This window comes from Nannobrachium achirus, assembly GCF_963921795.1.
Source record: "Nannobrachium achirus genome assembly, chromosome: 5".
In the NCBI taxonomy this organism is placed as follows: domain Eukaryota; kingdom Metazoa; phylum Chordata; class Actinopteri; order Myctophiformes; family Myctophidae; genus Nannobrachium; species Nannobrachium achirus.
The window spans coordinates 20667539-20685684 of record NC_137814.1 but is presented as its reverse complement, the minus strand read 5'-3'; the positions used below and the strand labels follow the sequence as shown (position 1 = coordinate 20685684).

Here is an 18146-nt window from a genome sequence, read left to right as displayed (position 1 = left end):
TACATACGTCTTTGATTGATAGTATGCTGACTTATGTTTGTACATACTATTCATTAAATGGCAACTTAAGTAACAATATTTAAACAGACAGATAATACAATACCGACTAGAAATGCAGGACAAGCAGCTTAAAAAAAGCATTACAACCTGACTAGAAATGCAGGACAAGCAGCTTAAAAAAAGCATTACAACCTGAAGATATTTCAATACCAATGCAGCTAATTATAAACCAATTAGAACATACAGTACGTGTGTACAATGCAGTCCCTGTAATGTCATTCAATATGCTTAATATCATGCAGCACCATAGTGTAGGAAATAGTGTGTGCATCTGCTCCCACCCCAAAAAACAAAAACAAACTCCAATTGCAGTTAAGAAGACTTCGGTTGTCAGCAACTGTCATTGTCATAGCTTGAGGATAGTGATTTTCTGCCTCTCTGAATTAAGCTAATAAATTAACTATCAATTATTTTCATAAAAAAATAAAATAAAAGTAAAGTATACATTAACAATATCCTTAGTAAAATCTGCTGAATACAGTACCAGGTTTCTTGTGTACTGGTGGTGGTGGTAGTGATAGTGTCTTTGTCAAACAGAGGGACAGCGAACTGAAATCTTATTCAGCATCCATGACCATGATATGTACAAAGAGTCCAGCTGAGGGAAGAATGTCTCCATTTTTGTTGAGCAGAGGCACTTGTCTGTATCCTGTTTTGACGAAGAAGGAACAACGAACGAGTTTGAGTCACATAGTGGATCACTAGTTTCAGACAAAAACTGGGCATGAAGGACTCTTTGTACAGTGTGAATATAGTGGCCCTGTATGTTCAAAACCGATGCCAGATTTGGGGTCTGATGCCAATCCTGATTTGAAGATACTAATGTGTCACAAACATTTTGTAAAGAAATGCAAAATCTTGAGATTAAAGTTTCTATTCGATAAAATACCATATATAAAGCCGATTCCTGAACTCACCCATTTGTAAGCTGGTGAAGGGTAATGTGTATTGACCGACAAACTCATTATCAGATGCAGAATCATGGTCCTGAATGACAAAACGCACCAGGGCCAACTCTGGCACGTGCACATCGAACTGGAAGTTTTCATTCCATTGTGGATTGAAACCTAGAAAGACCAGAATAAGGAAGACAGACATGAATGAATGTCATTGTAAAAAAAGGGAACATACGCTGTACACCGTAGCATACAACTAGTAAGACACCCAAGGGTGGAATGCGACCTCAGGGTGACATGCAACCTCGCCCTAAAGGGCGAGGTCGCGCCAATTCTTGACAATCTGGCCAACCACAGCGTTTCTCTGACGATTCTAGTTGTTGTCATTCTGGGGGGAGTTTGTTCATGTTTTTGTGAGGGTATCAACCCTAGGAGCTCAGCACACTCACAGAATCATGGCACACTCACAGAATCAATGTTATGCCCATACATGGAGTTCCCTGACTATGTTATGTCAAAACATGCCCATATGTGGACATTACCAAATATGGGCATTTCCAGATATGTCCTTAATATTGATAACATTGGGACAGGGATCTCCATATATGGGCATGAAACATATGTTAATTAGTAAAGCCAAGCTTAGGTTTGATGCCTTGGGATTTCTATATTTGGACATAAGTGTGTACCCAATAGGTCATCATCTGGAAAGGTAGGGTGTAAATCAGAGTAAAGCAGGCTTTTGAGCTAGTTAGGGTCAGAGATTGATGACATCAGAAATCCCCATATATGGGCATAAAGGGATTTTGCTTTTGGGAATGCCCATCTATGGCATTTTTATTTTATTTTATCCTTTATTAATAAAAATACATGTATGTATCCATATACATATGGAGTTCAATATTGATGTTTTTGGAGAAGGTATGTTGTAAATGTATGCTACTTAGTAAGGGGCCTCGGGTTAGATACTCTTTGTATGGCCTCTGGAGGTCCTTGGCGTCGGTTAGTAGTATGCCCAGCACATAAGATGTGGGACGTCACAAAGCCTGCGGCCATGTATCATTTTCCATCAGGCCTGTTGGTTTTCACGCTCCAGTGCGGCGTTCATGCGCTGCAAGTCAATGGCAGACTTGGCAGTCAGACAGACAGCCATTGACTCCGGCCTAACAATGGCTACTTTCTATGACGGTAGTCCCATATGACATGATGGACTGGACTATCTCCATATATAGTGTTATCCACATTTCGTGTAGCTGCCCTGTACAGGAAGTGATGTCACAACTCGCTGACATCACACTGACATCACAGAGGCTTCGGAAGGACGGTCACGAGGCTTCGGACACTCAAGCGACACGATTCTTCAGAGTATATGCGACCTTCGGTCGCAATTACAGTTTGTTAGGTGATATTTTTGGTTAAAAGGATTTTTTTTTGTTAAAGGGATATTTCACTTTCAACACATTCAAGTAATTTTTACGTCTAACCCAGACAGTTTTTAAGTTGCTTGATTCAGTATTTCGATATTTGATATTCATTTTAAAAGACACATCCCCTTCCTACACGCAAGCTCCATTTTAACCATGTTAGATTAATTGAAAACACCCGTCTTTGGTTATGGTGACTGATATTGTTCTTCTAATGCATGACGAGATGTTTTTTCAATACATTTTTCATTTATTATTTTCCTTTAAAGTGCTATTGCACAACTACAGTACGAGAGGGAAAGGTGTTGGAAAATAATGAACTTGAATAGTAGAAGAAAGGAGCCTCCACTCTAGCGGCTATCACGTGTGTGTGTGTGTGTGTGTGTGTGTGTGTGTGTGTGTGTGTGTGTGTGTGGTAAAAGTCTGCGCATGCGCAGATGCCGCCGTGCTGACCAACACAATTTGGACACGGTAAAAGTCCGCGCATGCGCAGATACCGCCGTGCTGACCAACACAATTTGGACACACAAAGCCACACAAAGGGAGCTGTGCTAGCACACCGCTCCAAAAACTCCTCACGCATTAGAAGGACAATATCAGTCACTAGATCCAAGGATGGGTGTTTACAATGAATCCAACATGGTTAAAATGGGGGGGACTGCCCATAAGTCAGAAATCTCATTAGACCGAATTTAGTTAGGGTTAGGTTTAGGCATAGTTTTACTGAGGTTAGGGTTAGGTTTAGGCATAGTTTTACTGAGGTTAGCGTTAGGTTTAGGCATAGTATTTTTCACCAGGTTAACATCACCAGATTCTGACAAATGGAATGTAGGAACAATGAGATTTCGGACCAATGCCATGGCACCTAAAATGGGTTTGTATAGAAAGGGGTCTGTTAAAATGAATATCTGGGGTGTTCACAAAAGCCATAATAGATGTTAAAATGACCCCAAACAAGTTAAAGTCTAACAGTTCTGTTTGATCAGTACTCCCTGTTGCTCCATCTTTTAGTACAAAGGAGAGAGAACCCATTAATCGGATGAATTTGATTGCGTTTGTTGTTTTTGTTTATTCTCGAAAGTTTATTCTGTAATTGTTTTTATCCTTGTGGTTGTCCTGTATGAGTTCACTCTCCCGATTGGATGGAATCGGTATCCCGATCTGAAAATGTATTTTCTGTTCCCCAAAGAACGGGTGAGAGACCCTGCAAGTTGCAACACTTTAACAAATTAAAACCGGGGAAGAATCTATGTATTTTGTATTTGACAGGTGACAGAGAAGGGTTGTGAGGTTAAGGTACCGTTGTTGTCAATGTGATCTGTCTCTTTTACAGCCACGTCGTCAGGGACGCCAAAGACCTCCACTTTAACAAGAGGATCCACAATGGATGTTTTCTTCATGTTGACTTTGGGCAACTGCTGGGCCGATATAATCTGGCAAAAGAGAGACACATCATAGTTCTGATAAAGTAGTGCTTCTCAAACATTTTCATGGCAAGGAGCACATGATTACAGGTGTAAAAGTGGAATTATTTTTGTGCAGGCTCTCAACTTAGAATAGGGAACAGAGGAGAAAAGAACACAGAAGTCAAAAGGAGGAAGGCACAGTCGAATCAAATTCCATACACATACAGTAAGTGTATAATTAAAACTCATTCATAATAGTGGAGTCAGTACTGCTGTCTGTGGCTGAGGACAGTACAAAAGGAAGCCCTGGATGGAGCCTACACAAGAATGCTACGAATGTCACTAGGTGTTCTCCATCCTGATTGGATAACATTGGTATCCATTGGAGAGAAATGGAGACTACTGTTACTATAGCAAGGAATACAATCAGAATAAAGAGAATTTAACACTTATTGTAACCAAAGAAAATCCTATACTTCACCTTTAAGTATTTATAAAGATGTACAGTATGAAGACAAACCATCGCCGCAGCCACTCTAGTCGACATTCCCACAAGCAGCTTCATCAATGAACAACTTTCTGATTTGTGTGGCTTCAAACTCCACACAGAGAAACTTACTATTGTAAGAACGAACCACAAAAATGTTATCCAATCTTTTACTTCTCCCCATGCTTGGAAAAAAACGTCTCTCTCTCCGTCTACTGTTGTATGGTTACTTTTTTTTAAATTATTATTATTATTCTATTTCATAATTAAGCAAGGTTCTTAAAAAATAAATAGACAACTGGCTGTTGTTTTGAAAAGTGCTATCTAATTAAAGTGTTATCATTACTATTACTGCTGTAAAGCAAATCCCAGTCCTCGAGATTACCATCTCACCATGACATGGAGGGTCTTTTGCTTCAGCCATGGTCCTCGGATCAGGGTGATGGGGTCAAATTCAGATGTTGGATCCCTGAGGTAGGATGGCTTGAGGACATAGCCACTTTTCCCATTAACCAGGAATCTGCCCTGATTCAGGTCCACGTCTGTGCACGAGGTCTGGAAGTTCAACGCCACTAGAAATAGAAGAAAAGGACAATGGGTGAGTGTTCTGGTCATCATTTGGTCATTCCGTTCGTAGTATTTGTAAAGAGATGCATGTAGGGCTGTCACGATTATGACATTTTACATGACGATTATTTGTCACTCAAATGAATGCGATTAACGATTTAATTGTGTTTTTGTCGTTGACAATTACATTTCTGTTTGGCTTTTTGGTTTTTAAGTCTACAGTACATGGTAGATATGACACATAACCTAATATATACAAAGATATACAAAGAAATTACAGACATATTTGACAACTTTATACTTAAAAAAGAACATTGATAGTGGAAATAGCCGATCTACACGATTTTTGACTTTTTTTTTTTAAATATATGAAAATTTTTCAATATGTAATGATTATGACGATTATGAAAGATAATCACGATTATTAAAAAAAAAAAATCACGATTAGACGATTACGTAATAATCGTGACAGCCCTAGATGCATGTACCAATTTGACAGCCGGCGTTCCACAGGGGCACTGGGTTGTAGTTGGAGGAGTCAGTCCTGGAGCCTGCAGGGTAGATTCGGCTCAACTTGTCCACATTATGATGGATGTAGCCGTTAGCTGGAGAAAATGCACAAGAGAAGGATTCAATGTCTTCCAGTTTGTCAAAGCTTCTACTTCTTTATGAGGAACCTCATAAAGAAGCATCCTTTAAAATCGCCCTGAAAAACCACTTGCAGGCAGCAGCCGTTCGCAACTGGTAAAAACAAACCTAGCCCAGCCCAGACCTACCCCCCTGCCCCTTCTTTGTATATACTTTCTGTTTGTATAAACTTACTGTTTTTTTGTTCTTTCATTTTTTTTATTTTTTTTACTGACTATATCTACTGCATAGTACTGTGTTCTATTCGTCTGTCATTCAATGTTATATGAGATACTTAAATGGTCTCCTGTGGAAAAAATCTTAGTCTTTTTTCTAGGATCTCCTTTTAGTAGACCTTGTACCAGTGAACTGTACCGTCATGAAACTGTACCTTTTTCTATGCAAACTTCTAATAAAGTCTTCAATCAATCAATCAGAACCCATTCACAAAGACCTTCCAGCACTCTAGAAACAGTCAACATGAAGGTGACTAATCTGATCCAAGATACAGTAAATGTTGTCAAACATTTGACTTTTAGTTCGCTTCTGAGGGCGTGTGTGTAGTTCTAAACGAGCAGAGTTCACATCTACACACTTTCCCAGGCGTGTGCGTCATTTGTGCATAAGCCCGTTTAGTCCAGACGTGATTTAAGGTTTAAGCAAAAACAGTGTTGTCTGAGTATTGGGTGTCAGAACAAAGCTACACACCCCTTTTAGACTTTTTTGTTGTAAGTTTATCTATTTATTATATCTAAGTTCATGTATTGATACATTTAAAGCAATGGGACTACTGTAAGTTCAGTGAAGCCGAGGTGAAATACAGTCCAATTAAATGGAGCAAAACATTCTTGTCAAGACCAGTGACGTCACAGATTATCCTCACCTGACTCCTCTGCCAGTTCCATGGCTTTTCCCTCTTTGAATGAAGACATCTCATAGAAACCCAGGTTGTCTTTGGCATCCTCGAAGCCGTGGAAGTGGACACTCTTGCAGTAGACCACCATGTCAGAGAGCTCTTTCGCTAGTTTGAGCTTTTTTGCCTTCTGCAGGTACAATGGAATGGAAGATTAAAGCCTAATTGAAGCTTTGTTGCCAGGCTTAATTGAAAGACAGTTATTTCTTAGCAATCAATACCATTGTGTGACTGTGATGAAGCATTAATTCGGCCAGTGGTTCTCAACTGGTGGTCCCTGAGGGGGTTCCAGGTGGTACCCAGCTAAATGGAGCGTTGACCAATTTATTTACCTGTTGTCTCTCAGAACACATCAATATAGCATGGAATTGTGGACAAAATCTTATCCAATGTCAATAAAATATTCAACATGTTGGGTCTGAGAGGCAAATTCTCATCTAGTGGTGGTCCGTGGCTCAAACGCAGAATAAATAATGGGCCTTGATATGAAAAGGGTTGAAAACCACTCAATTAGGCTAAAGAAAATAATACTAATAATCATACAAATGTATTTCACTGGCCTCTGATGTCAGCCTACCTTCTTTTTCTGTTCCTCTTTGTGTTCTTCTGCTTCATCATTAGATTCTTCCTCTTCTGTCACATCAGCCTCCTCTTCGAGTGGGGCTGCAGGAGCAAAGCTCGCTTCCAGTTTAGCCAACCTCTTCCCTTTGATCAGGAATCTGCCTTTCAGATCCTGGGGGGCGCGCACGCACGCACGCACGCACACACGCACACAGTTGCAGCCACAATAAACCACACATTACAAACCAATCATACCGGTAGCAATATAATAGCTAGTTAAAAAAGAGTTTCCCACCAGTTCCATTGCAAAGGCAATAGATGATGGCCAAGTAAAGTGCAGAAACAAGAAGTCCAAGTCCACGCTAAATTAATCTCCACGTGTGTGCGAGCAGTAGCACACGCAAGCACAAAATCACAGTATTTCACGTGCACCATTTGGGGAAGTAAAAGGAGCACACACATTCCTCTTACTAAAGTCATTTATTTGAACATTACGGTTGTGATTGTATTCATATGTAAGAGATAACACTGCAGTAGTGTGAATCTTAATGGTTCTCAAATAAGGGGGCGGCAGTGGCTCAGGAGGTAGAGCGGCCGCTTGGGAACCAGAAGCGTCTGGCTGATACGCAAGCTTGTCCAAGTTCTGGTCCCCGCCGAGCCCCCTGTGATTGGCTGAACCGGAGGTAGGGAGCGCTCCATTGTAGTCACTTGGACCGCGCAGAGGAGGTGAATAGAATGCGTTAGGAGGTTATCGTGGCGTTTATCGTGGGCTTGCCCAGGCCTTACGGCCTGGGCATAAATATAACGATTGCATTCACCACAGCTTCGTAACTCGCGCGGTGCTCCGCCGGCCGCGCGGCCCTGGCCCGCTCTTCGCGGGCGCGAAGAGCAGGACCAAGGAACGCTGGCCTTCGCGCCGCTTGCAATGTCGTGGACAATAACTGAGCGTCGTGGACAATAACTGTGACATCTAACCATAAAACGAGCGCTCCCTTCATAGACACGCTTGGACATAGACTAGACGCGAACCAGAATGTTCCCAGTTCAATTCCCCAGAGTTACTGTCCAAGTGTCCTTGAGCAAGACCACTGAACTTGCATGGTTTCCTCCTCCATCGGTGTATGTACTGTATGTGTGTGAATGGGTGAATGTAATGCACAATCATTGTAAAGCGCCTTGGATAAAGGTGTTATATAAATGCACCATTTATATAAATGCACCATTTAATAACATCTTGAGGAAACATTCTCTGCAATAATATTGTAAACATTATCATAAATTATCTTTTTTCAAAAACAAGAACATCTGTCAACATAGATCCATACCTCAGGAGATGGGAAGCCAGTGGGCATAGTGTCACCCAGGGGTTGGGTTAACAGAGCGACACCCAGGATGGAGCTCATGTGGTGGGCCATGACTTTCTGCTGCTTCACGCTACAGTGGTTCTCCAGGGAAATTATCACTGGGTAATCAGACGTCTAGGGGACATTTGAAGATAATACAAGTAAACCCAGAGCAAACAGGCGGTCCTCCCACCTTCACAGGACTGCTACAGTACATTTGATCTATAATTTACCAGTAAGACTCCCTAATCGGGAGATAAGCGACCGTTGGTCGCTTATCTCCACAAATAGGCCAAAAGTTTGTTTTACCAATTATCAAGACATACGGGCAGTTGACAGTTTGCCATGGTTACTCATTGAAGTTGAATCTCCATATATGGAGATAACCTACGCATCACACTAAGTCTGACCTCACCAGCCCATATTTGGGCATGAGCAACTTATGTCTCCATATATGGAGATATGATGACATCACACAGTCCTCAGCCGATGATGTGGCGTGATGTCATACAATACACAAACGAGCCCTACAGTATATAGGGGCAATTCTTGCCAGGAAAGAAGCATTTCTTCGACTCAGACCTTATCGCCAGGGTTGGCTTATAGCAGCTGTCGGTAGGACCATATATGGATTCTGTTAGTGTGGATCTCCTAACAGGGCATCATCTGGGATACAATCCCTTTTATGCCCATATATGGAGATCCCTAACAGAATCCCTTTCATGCCCATATATGGAGATCCCTAACAGAATCCCTTTTATGCCCATATATGGAGATCCCTAACAGCATCCCTTTTATGCCCATATATGGAGATCACTAACAGCTAACAGAATCCCTTTTATGCCCATATATGGAGATCCCTAACAGAATCCCTTTTATGCCCATATATGGAGATCCCTAACAGAATCCCTTTTATGCCCATATATGGAGATCCCTAACAGAATCCCTTTTATGCCCATATATGGAGATCCCTAACAGAATCCCTTTTATGCCCATATATGGAGATCCCTAACAGAATCCCTTGTATGCCCATATATGGAGATCCCTAACAGAATCCATTTTATGCCCATATATGGAGATCCCTAACAGAATCCCTTTTATGCCCATATATTATGGAGAAATCCCTGCTCTGAGTATCTGACATCAGTGTGATGTCACCTGTTTATGCCCATATATGGAGATCCCTGCTCTGCGTATCTGGTTGCTATGGTAAACAGTTTGTTTGCTAGGGTAAAAAAATATGGTTGCTATGGTAAACAGTTGGTTGCTAGGGTAAACAGTTGGTTGCTAGGGTAAACAGTTGGTTGCTAGGGTAAAACCATGGTTGCTAAGGTGGTTGCTAACGTACACTAACAGACCAGCAACAACAGACTGTTGCCACAGCAACATACACAAAGGTTTGTGTACACATGTGGTGTGATGTCATACTGATGCGGAGATATGAGCAGGGCAAAGGTGTGACGTGTGACCGACGGACGGACGGACGGACGGCCGGTGGAGGTTTTCATAGTAAACTGCTCCCTGACGGTCGCAACAACACACACCTCGAAGGCGTAGTCCTTGATGGCCTTGATGGCGTCTCTGAAGAGGATTTTGGAGGTTAAGGTGTATCCATGGTAAATCACTGGCTCATCGTCTGATCCATCCCAACAGTCCAGCTCCACACAGCGACAGCCCTTGAGGAGTGCCCTGCAAGGACACATGTCACGATTGAGTGAGTCACACCGGTAATTGAACTGGAGACTCATCGGCATCATGTCAGTGTTTGGGATACTACAACAGCCTTAAAGCTGCAATCTGGATCTTTTTTAACAATCTGTATGGCAGAGTATGTAAATTCATTATAACTAGCACACCTGCCATGGCTGGAGGAGGTCTCCCTATTGTTCCTTTGAGAGAGTTCAACCCTTACCTTGTGTCAGGTAAGGCACCTACTGGTTGACTTGACAAGTAGCCCTGCCTGAAGCTCGTAATCCCAATATCTGCCGTGGCCAAGCAGGGATCCACTCTTGAACGATAGATGTTTTGTCTCCCGTGCGGGAGACCGGGATTCAAATTGTACGTCTTACAGTTGCAATTACCTTACAGATTACAGCTTTATCTGATTCAAGACCTTAGATCACGAGTGTGTAACACACATCTAAAACAAAAGCAGAACAACAGATCACCCATAAAATAAGGGATCATATGTTAAGGCAGCTCTTAACCGCGGCGACGGAAGAAGGCGGAAAGCGTCTGATGCCGACAGGGAGCCATCGGGAGCTTGTCGGCAAGAGACGCTTGCAGTCGATAAAGCCACCCGGGCCCATTGATGAAGAACTAGACATGTTCAGTCTTTTGCCGTCTTTTTCTAGGAGTCGGTAGAATTGAGGGGGTTTTAGATTGGACCTTTAGTTTGCTACTGCTGCAGAACCAAGCCTAAATAAGCCAGAGACATTTTCCTGTCACACATTTGAACTAAATACCATATTATCAATCTAAACTCTCAATTCATATGCCAATCGATCAGCTCCAAAGCAAAGCTAGCGCTAAATGCTGAAGGTGTGTTGCCACATATGACAGATTCTGTGAGTGAAACAAGCAAACTGGTCTATGAAAACAAGCCCAAAAGAAGCGTCCATTTTCATCACTTGAAAGCTTCTTTTTTTTTTATATAATCTTGAAAGCATGACCAAAATAACTACAATATACAAACTACAAAATAAACATAAACAAAAGCAAGCCGCAACTATGAATATTTACAGGCGACTTTACAGGAAGACCTAAATCGGCTGTAATGAGCAGACCTGGCAAAACACTGGCAGACAGAGATCAATGCAAAAACAATGTTCTTTCTGCCGACTAGAGTTTGTGCATTAGTTTGTGCCAACTACTGCCAGTCTAAAGAAGCTCAAAAGAGTTTCTTGTAGGTGTGGAGTCACCTTTAAAAGTGTTTACCTGACATAGGCCTCTGTGCTGCTGGGTCCTTTGTACTGATCCTCCAGGAGGTAGGTGTTGTGTGAGGAGGAGATAAAGTAGTGGTTGAGGGGCTGACTCATGTCCTGGTACACATGCTTGTGGTCTGGGTTTAGAATCATGCCCTCTGGCTGGTGCAGGTACATCAGGAATCCATCCTTGCTAAGCAGGTTCTTGACTTTGGCTGCGGATTGTGAAGAAATAAAACCAAATAAATAAAATGGGGATGGTGTGTCAACAAGCATAAACTCAGTCTCATTAGTCATTACATAGTGTTTACTTTAAATAGTAATCTGAAAGTCTTCCAGGTGTGGCAGGGGTTATGGTTCTTGACCACCAACGTGGACATAAGGGTTTCAATCCTCCACAGTGCCTCTGGTTTGGCCGGGCGTAACAATGAAAACAATTGGTTGTGTTTGCGGATGGGAGGCCATCAGGGGAGAATATTCTGTCACTGCACTAGCGACTCCTAAAGGTTTGTCAGGGTGACCCGTTCTATGGGGAGCAAACTGGGAAGCATAGTCGTGTTCCTCAAAGAAACTCCTCACTGTCAGGTGAAAAGAGGCAACTGGCAACTTCATATGTATCATAGGAGACGTGGTTGTCTGCAGACCAAACAGCAGGTGTCAGCACTAACATTGACTATAATCTGGGGGTGGAGAGTGAGCCGATCTATTGGCACAAAGACTAAATTGGGAGAAAACAAATTAAGAAAGGGAAAACAGTTGAAAAAAATTAATTGTCTATAGTCAAGGCAAGCATCTCCTGTATGTGTAATTATTAAAGTACCGGTACTTCAAACAAAGAAGTACCAAAAAACGACCAAAACAGGCATCTACTGTCATAAACAAGTAGGCCTACATGTCATTCACAAAAACAACCCATCACCTCAGATCAGTTTATCATCACCTTTTTCATCAAGCTCGCACTTCTCAATGACTTTGAGTGCGTCTGCCAGCGTGGCTTTCTCTCTCTGTTCCTTCATCAGGAACTCCAGCAGGTTCTCTGCGCTCATGAAGCCGGTGGTTTTAGCATACTCCTCATAGATCACGTCAATCTCCTCTCGGTGGGTCAGCAGCTCATAGAAATGTGAGATCTCCTCTCCAGCCAGGAGGCCAGATTTGGATGTGTCACATTTCTGTATGGTGGAATATGCAAATGTTTGGTTAACCTAGTATCTGCTGCTACAACACATTGTCATGGGGTGGGCGATATGGTGATAAATATCGTTGAGACGATACAATGTCTCCACGATATACCTTTTCAGAGATATTTTATATATCGTGATACAATGAGGGAGCCTTATAAAAAATGCTGTTGAATTGTTAACACAGAGATTCACAGCAGAATTCATTTAAACCTGCATTTTGGTCTAAATCCTTAGTTCTCAAACTTTAAAATGTCACTGTCTCCCCTTAACTCTGACAGTATACAAAATGAAACCAAATGAACCCGTAACGGTCCATTTGGTTTCATTTGTATACTTTCAGAGTTACTTGTAAGGGTCAATTTAGACCACCCTAAAGTAACAAAAATAACCATAAAACATAAAAAAGAATCATGATAAGATCGTGTATCGTGATAAAGCTTGGAAAAATATCATGATATTGTATTTTTCCATATCGCCCACCCCTACATTGTCACATGCTTTCTTACATTGGATTGTCAACAGCTGAGTGTCACTATTGATACAAACATTCACTGATGTCACCCGATCACTAATAAAGCGTCTTCACCTTGAAGAGCATTTCTGCATAGCCGTCATCCACCTCCACGTTAATTAGACGCAGCAGGTCTTTTATCTCTTTCTGACTCAGCTTGTCATCGCTGTTCTTGTCTGCTTTCCTCATGCAGTTGAAGATCCAGCTGAAGTATTGATAATGTAAGGAGGATATTCCCAATATTGTATAGGACCTAATATATGAAAAGTGCCACGTATACAAATAACGTTTTATTATTAAGTACATTAACTTTGGATACTATTCTTGTACTTTTACTGCAAGGCATTCCATTAAGGGGCATCCACTAAATGCCTAAAATGTCCAAAACGTCTACAAAAAACACATGCAAATGTTTTGTGTCTAGCATTATATCTCTGCTGTCGGGCCGAAACCTCCTAAAATGTTCATTTTCGGGAAAATGAGCTCAAGTGGTGTTAGGTTTTGACCAAAGGGCTTTTTACTACTTTTCATTGGTTCAATATTATTTTAACCAACACACAGACGTAAAGGGTGTTCAATAGCACATATTTATGAAATAAAGAGAGGGCCAATCGGGTGGAGTTGGCTGGTTTGGCAGAAAGTGTGGAGTTAGGAGGTTTTGTCCCAAGCACTTTTTACTAGTTTCCATTGGTCAATATTATTTTAACCAACACTCAGATGTAGCCCTGATTTATGACAAAAACATCTAAAACCTCAAAAATGGAGTTAAGAGGTCTTCGCCAGACAGTAATATTATTATAATCTCTATCATGGTGAGGATACTGTTCAGTCTTCTGCTGACTGCTGAGGTTACTCATGGTGGCAATGACTTTCTCCAGGCTGTTGATCCACTGTTTGGCCTCCTCTTCCGAGCTGGCGATCAGGTCCAGGTTCTTACGCCGGCTCTTGAAGACGATAGAGAAGCAGCGTCCTTCCACCTGCTCCTCTGTGTACTTCTTCAGCCCCTCTGTCTGACGGCCAGGTCGTACCGATGAGATGTCGTCGAGGGAGACTACGGAATGGAGAAAATTGGGTTGAATTGAGTCTGAAATAGAGTTTTGTGTAATACTAAGTAGTCATACTAAATGTGTGTGTCACCAAGTATTACATGTGAAGAAACACACTTTATGATGCATCAACAGACTTCAAGAATAGGGTCTGACACCTAGGCCTGACAAATACAAACAAAATCAATCAAGGTTACTTGTGAATGTCTCCTTTGTTGGTTGGTTCAGAAGCTAGTTGCTTAGATGTTTCCTCGCTCCTTATCCAAATCTTTTTATTTGACTTCAGTCTAACCACACCTAGATTAGCCAAGATTATCAGCAACAGCCCGGTTACACCCCGCCACTCCGACATGTCTCCTTTCCGACATGTCTCCATTCCGACACTAACCCCATCTCTAACCCTTACCCTAAACTTAACCTCTATGGAAGTGTCGCCACTCCGACAATAAGAAGTCAATTTCGGAGTGGCGACATGTCGGAATGGAGAGCGACACCCCAACAGCCCATGCCTGATGCAATATTATGAAATGAGAAGTGTTTTAAAACACTGTGATTACTAGGTTAATAAATGTTCTCAATCCCCAAACCAAATGTATCAGGTGTTGTTAATTAAAAGTTGTTGAATCATTGTGCTGATAGATCTTTATACTGTATACTTGTATAGAAAAGACCTGATCCACCACAACACCACTTAGCATTATTCGGCGGCGATTCGGTGGAGTTTCGACGGTCACACACATGAAGGTGGACTGCTGGGGCAGCACTCACAGGTCTGGTTCGACTTAAAGGTCTTTTTCGATTCGTGCCACATCGTTTTGCAGTCTTCTTGTAGTTTGTAGAAGCGGGTTTTCTTCCAGGATGGGGAGCGGACCTTGAGGAGGTCTCCCCCTGATAGAAGAAACTGGAGGTCTACATCTCCTTCCATGCCTGTCAGAAATCATGAATAGAAAGCAAAAGACAAGAGAATTACAGGTGTGAAACAGACAATAACAAGTCCGAATATGAGGCCTCCATAATAGCATATATTTTCATAAGCGTCAGAACACTAGCTTACCACACTTTGTCTAGACCGAGTATAACAGCAGGTGAAAGCTCTATTTGCCCACGACATCTGATAATACCATCCTGCTGAATCGTATGTGTATTAGGCTACGAGCCTACTATCACTTACCTAAAATCTTCACATTCATGTTCTGGATTCGTGCATGATATTGTAATTCCTCTGATCTGCTGTGCTCTGGTTCTCTATTTAAGCATTGCATAATGACTTATTCTACAACAACATGGGTAAAACACTACCAAGCCTATTTGTAATAAGTATGGACTAATCTCTGTATAGAAGGGCGTGTATAAGTCTACTCAAAGTCTCTCACATGCACTCCTTTCTTGGCAGCGAAGTTGAGAAAACAGCACATCCGTTTGCACATTGTGGTGAATGTGTGTGCACACTATTTAGACTTAGTTATCCCAACACATTTACATCCCAATATATCCCAATCAATTAAAGATTCTTGCTCAGCAGTTTCTATTTCTCTGTAGCCCTCACAATGTAGAGAACCATGCAAATGACATAAGATAAGATAACCTTTATTGATCCCCAGAGGGAAATTCAGGTGAATGGTGTTCGGTGCCAAGCCCTCATCAACACGGGAGCTTCTCTGTCTCTCGTCCACCTATAGCAGCGCTATTCAACCTGTGGCCCGCATGGACCGCATGCGGCCCCAGCAGCATGTCTATGTGGTCCGCCATGGTCATACCAATACAAATATATTTGTCTACTTTCAGTGTGGACAAATAATTTTGGATAATTTAAGCCCCTTTTCGACTGCAGCTTTAGCACCACACCACACCACGCCACACCGCACCACATAAAAATATCTACATTTTCCATTACACAAAAGTACCCCTATCGGTAAGAAACAAATTTACCCTTTTAACTGTGATTATAATACAACATAAATTTGTATTACAACTATCCTAAATGATAATACAATATAATGGATTATAACTGTGATTATAATCCACTATAAAGTATTAATGTATTACTATGATAATTATAATACACTATAATAGATTATGATAGTGTTATAACACAATAGAATCTATTATCATGTATTACAAGTTTACAACTATATCCTGGTGGTCTAAATGAAAAGTCAGTGAGTGATCAGTCATTATGAAGTGTTTGGCCCTGTGTGGCCTAGCTCAGACCTACTCTAGATTGGATACTTTTTAGTACCACGTTTAGTACCACTTTCATACCACTCTACCCAGGTCCTTGTAATGGAAAACCTGGCACAAGTGGGCGGTGTGGTGTGGAGTGGTGTGGTGTTGGGCCTGTGGAAAAGGGGCTTTTAAGCAATTTTTGTCTTGTTTTATACAAGACTTTTTTGCTTTTTTATTTGTTCCAAAATAAGAAACTTCATCATTTCATCATTAATCATTTCTTCTTTTTGTTCTTTGAGGTTTGGAAATGTGGCTGTTTTCTAGTGTGTTTCCTTATTTTTTTATACTACTCATGCAGTGTGTTACAAAATCATTGTCTAGACTAAATGTCCAAAATACAACCGTCATTTTTATCTTGCGGCCCTCTGACTTTTTGTATTTTGCTGAGTGGCCCCTGAGCCATTTTAAGTTGAGTAGCCCTGACCTATGGGGCTGTTAAGTATGACATCATTTTGTAGGCAGAGGAGAATTTCTGCCCCCAGTTTCCGTGAATCTTTTTACTATTTTTACTATTTAGGCCTACACATTTTTCTTCTCTTTGTTGTTGAAAGGAAAGTGTTAGAATTATACTTTAGTCGTTATTTTTGTCTCAGATCTGTTGAAATAGCGAGGGACAGAAAATGTTCTGGGGGCAGAGTTCTCCTCTGCCTACAAAATGATGTCACAGCTTAAACCCCTCTACACCCCAAAGTGACGGAATGGCGGTTTAATAACCAGAACATTTCGATGTCCCATTAGTCCGGCATGCGGTTACGGTTAGTATTGTGTTAGAGATAGTGTTAATGCATGGGGAAAGACAGGCGAACGCACACCCTGGCTAACCAGCTCACTGATCTATCCGACCCCTGGCAGAGGGACTGGGACCTCCACTTGCTCCTGATCCTGTGGACCGCAGTCAAGGGAACAATGCCTTGTACCCGAACTGCCACAGCCCTGATGACCGTGGAAACTGCAGACCCCAGTGGGTGGGAATGAATTGGGTCATGTATTGTGCTGGGAAAACTCACTAGAGTGCAGCTGGTGTGGGTATGGTAGTCTTCCTTCAGGACCTGCTAGCACCTTACCGTCCCCTCAACAAGGGGATACAGAGTGACCCCCCCCCTCACACCAGATGACCCTCCCACTGGGGCAGCAGAGCCTACCTCATCTGGGAAGCAAACTCCTCAGGGGTGGGTGTGTCATACAGTATGTGTACACAGTGAGACAGACACAACATAAAGGTTTTTTTGTTGTGATACTTAGTTTAGGAGACAGATTATAGTCTACGTTATTTATGGTTAATGGTCGTTTTGTGTAATTAATTTGGTACCATGGGTGACAGGGGACGTTGTGTTGGACAACGCTCCTATCTATGCAGATGGCATTTAAATATGACTGCAATTTAACAGATCGTTTCCTGTATCAAGAAGTGATTTCGCTTCCTGGGAATCTTCAACGCATCGTAGGCTAGTAGGCTACCGCCCGGCCATAATTTCGTAAACTAGGCTACTTGAACAAGTTGAACACATAATAGTATGGCAAGTTGGCAACTTATGGTAGTCTACAACACAACGTGTGAAGGCTTTATTTGCGCACATTTTCTTCTATCCCATTCAGATCCCGTTGTGGATAATTTGACCGTTATGACTTACCCAAACGCTTCACGTTCATACGTGTCTGGTGCTGACTTCTTGCACGATATTGCAATTCCTCCGATTTGCTGCGCTCTGGCTCTACTTTTAAGCATTGCATATTGTCTGATTGTAGGCTATTTGTTACAATAAACGTGGGTAAAAACACTATTAGCTAGACTACAGTCACTGTCACAATAACGTATAGTCTGGACCGATGTCTGGCTGTATGAGGGCGTGTACAAGTCAAGTCAAAGTTCAGTTACATGTAGGTCTACTCCTTGCTTGGCACTGAAGTTGAGAAAACAGCACATCTGTTTGCAGTTTGTGCACGGTGGTGACTGGATAGTTCTGGAGTTCTCCT

General features: G+C 41.8%; 1 protein-coding gene across 1 annotated transcript; it reads right to left on the bottom strand.

Moving 5' to 3' along the window:
* Nucleotides 1-617: 617 nt before the first annotated feature.
* LOC308286211 (1-phosphatidylinositol 4,5-bisphosphate phosphodiesterase delta-1-like) lies at nt 618-17924 on the bottom strand (the record flags this gene model as incomplete). The annotated part of the gene is made up of 15 exons (XM_080727173.1): nt 17804-17924; nt 14715-14873; nt 13723-13951; nt 12976-13105; nt 12149-12377; nt 11222-11423; nt 9829-9973; nt 8267-8419; nt 6958-7113; nt 6351-6510; nt 5329-5445; nt 4667-4845; nt 3681-3813; nt 978-1127; nt 618-709 (listed from the first exon to the last, which is right to left on the bottom strand). Exons 1-15 carry the CDS (start codon nt 17901-17903, stop codon nt 618-620), a joined length of 2334 nt encoding a protein of 777 aa, XP_080583299.1. The 5' UTR covers nt 17904-17924.
* Between the last annotated feature and the right edge of the window lie 222 nt (nt 17925-18146).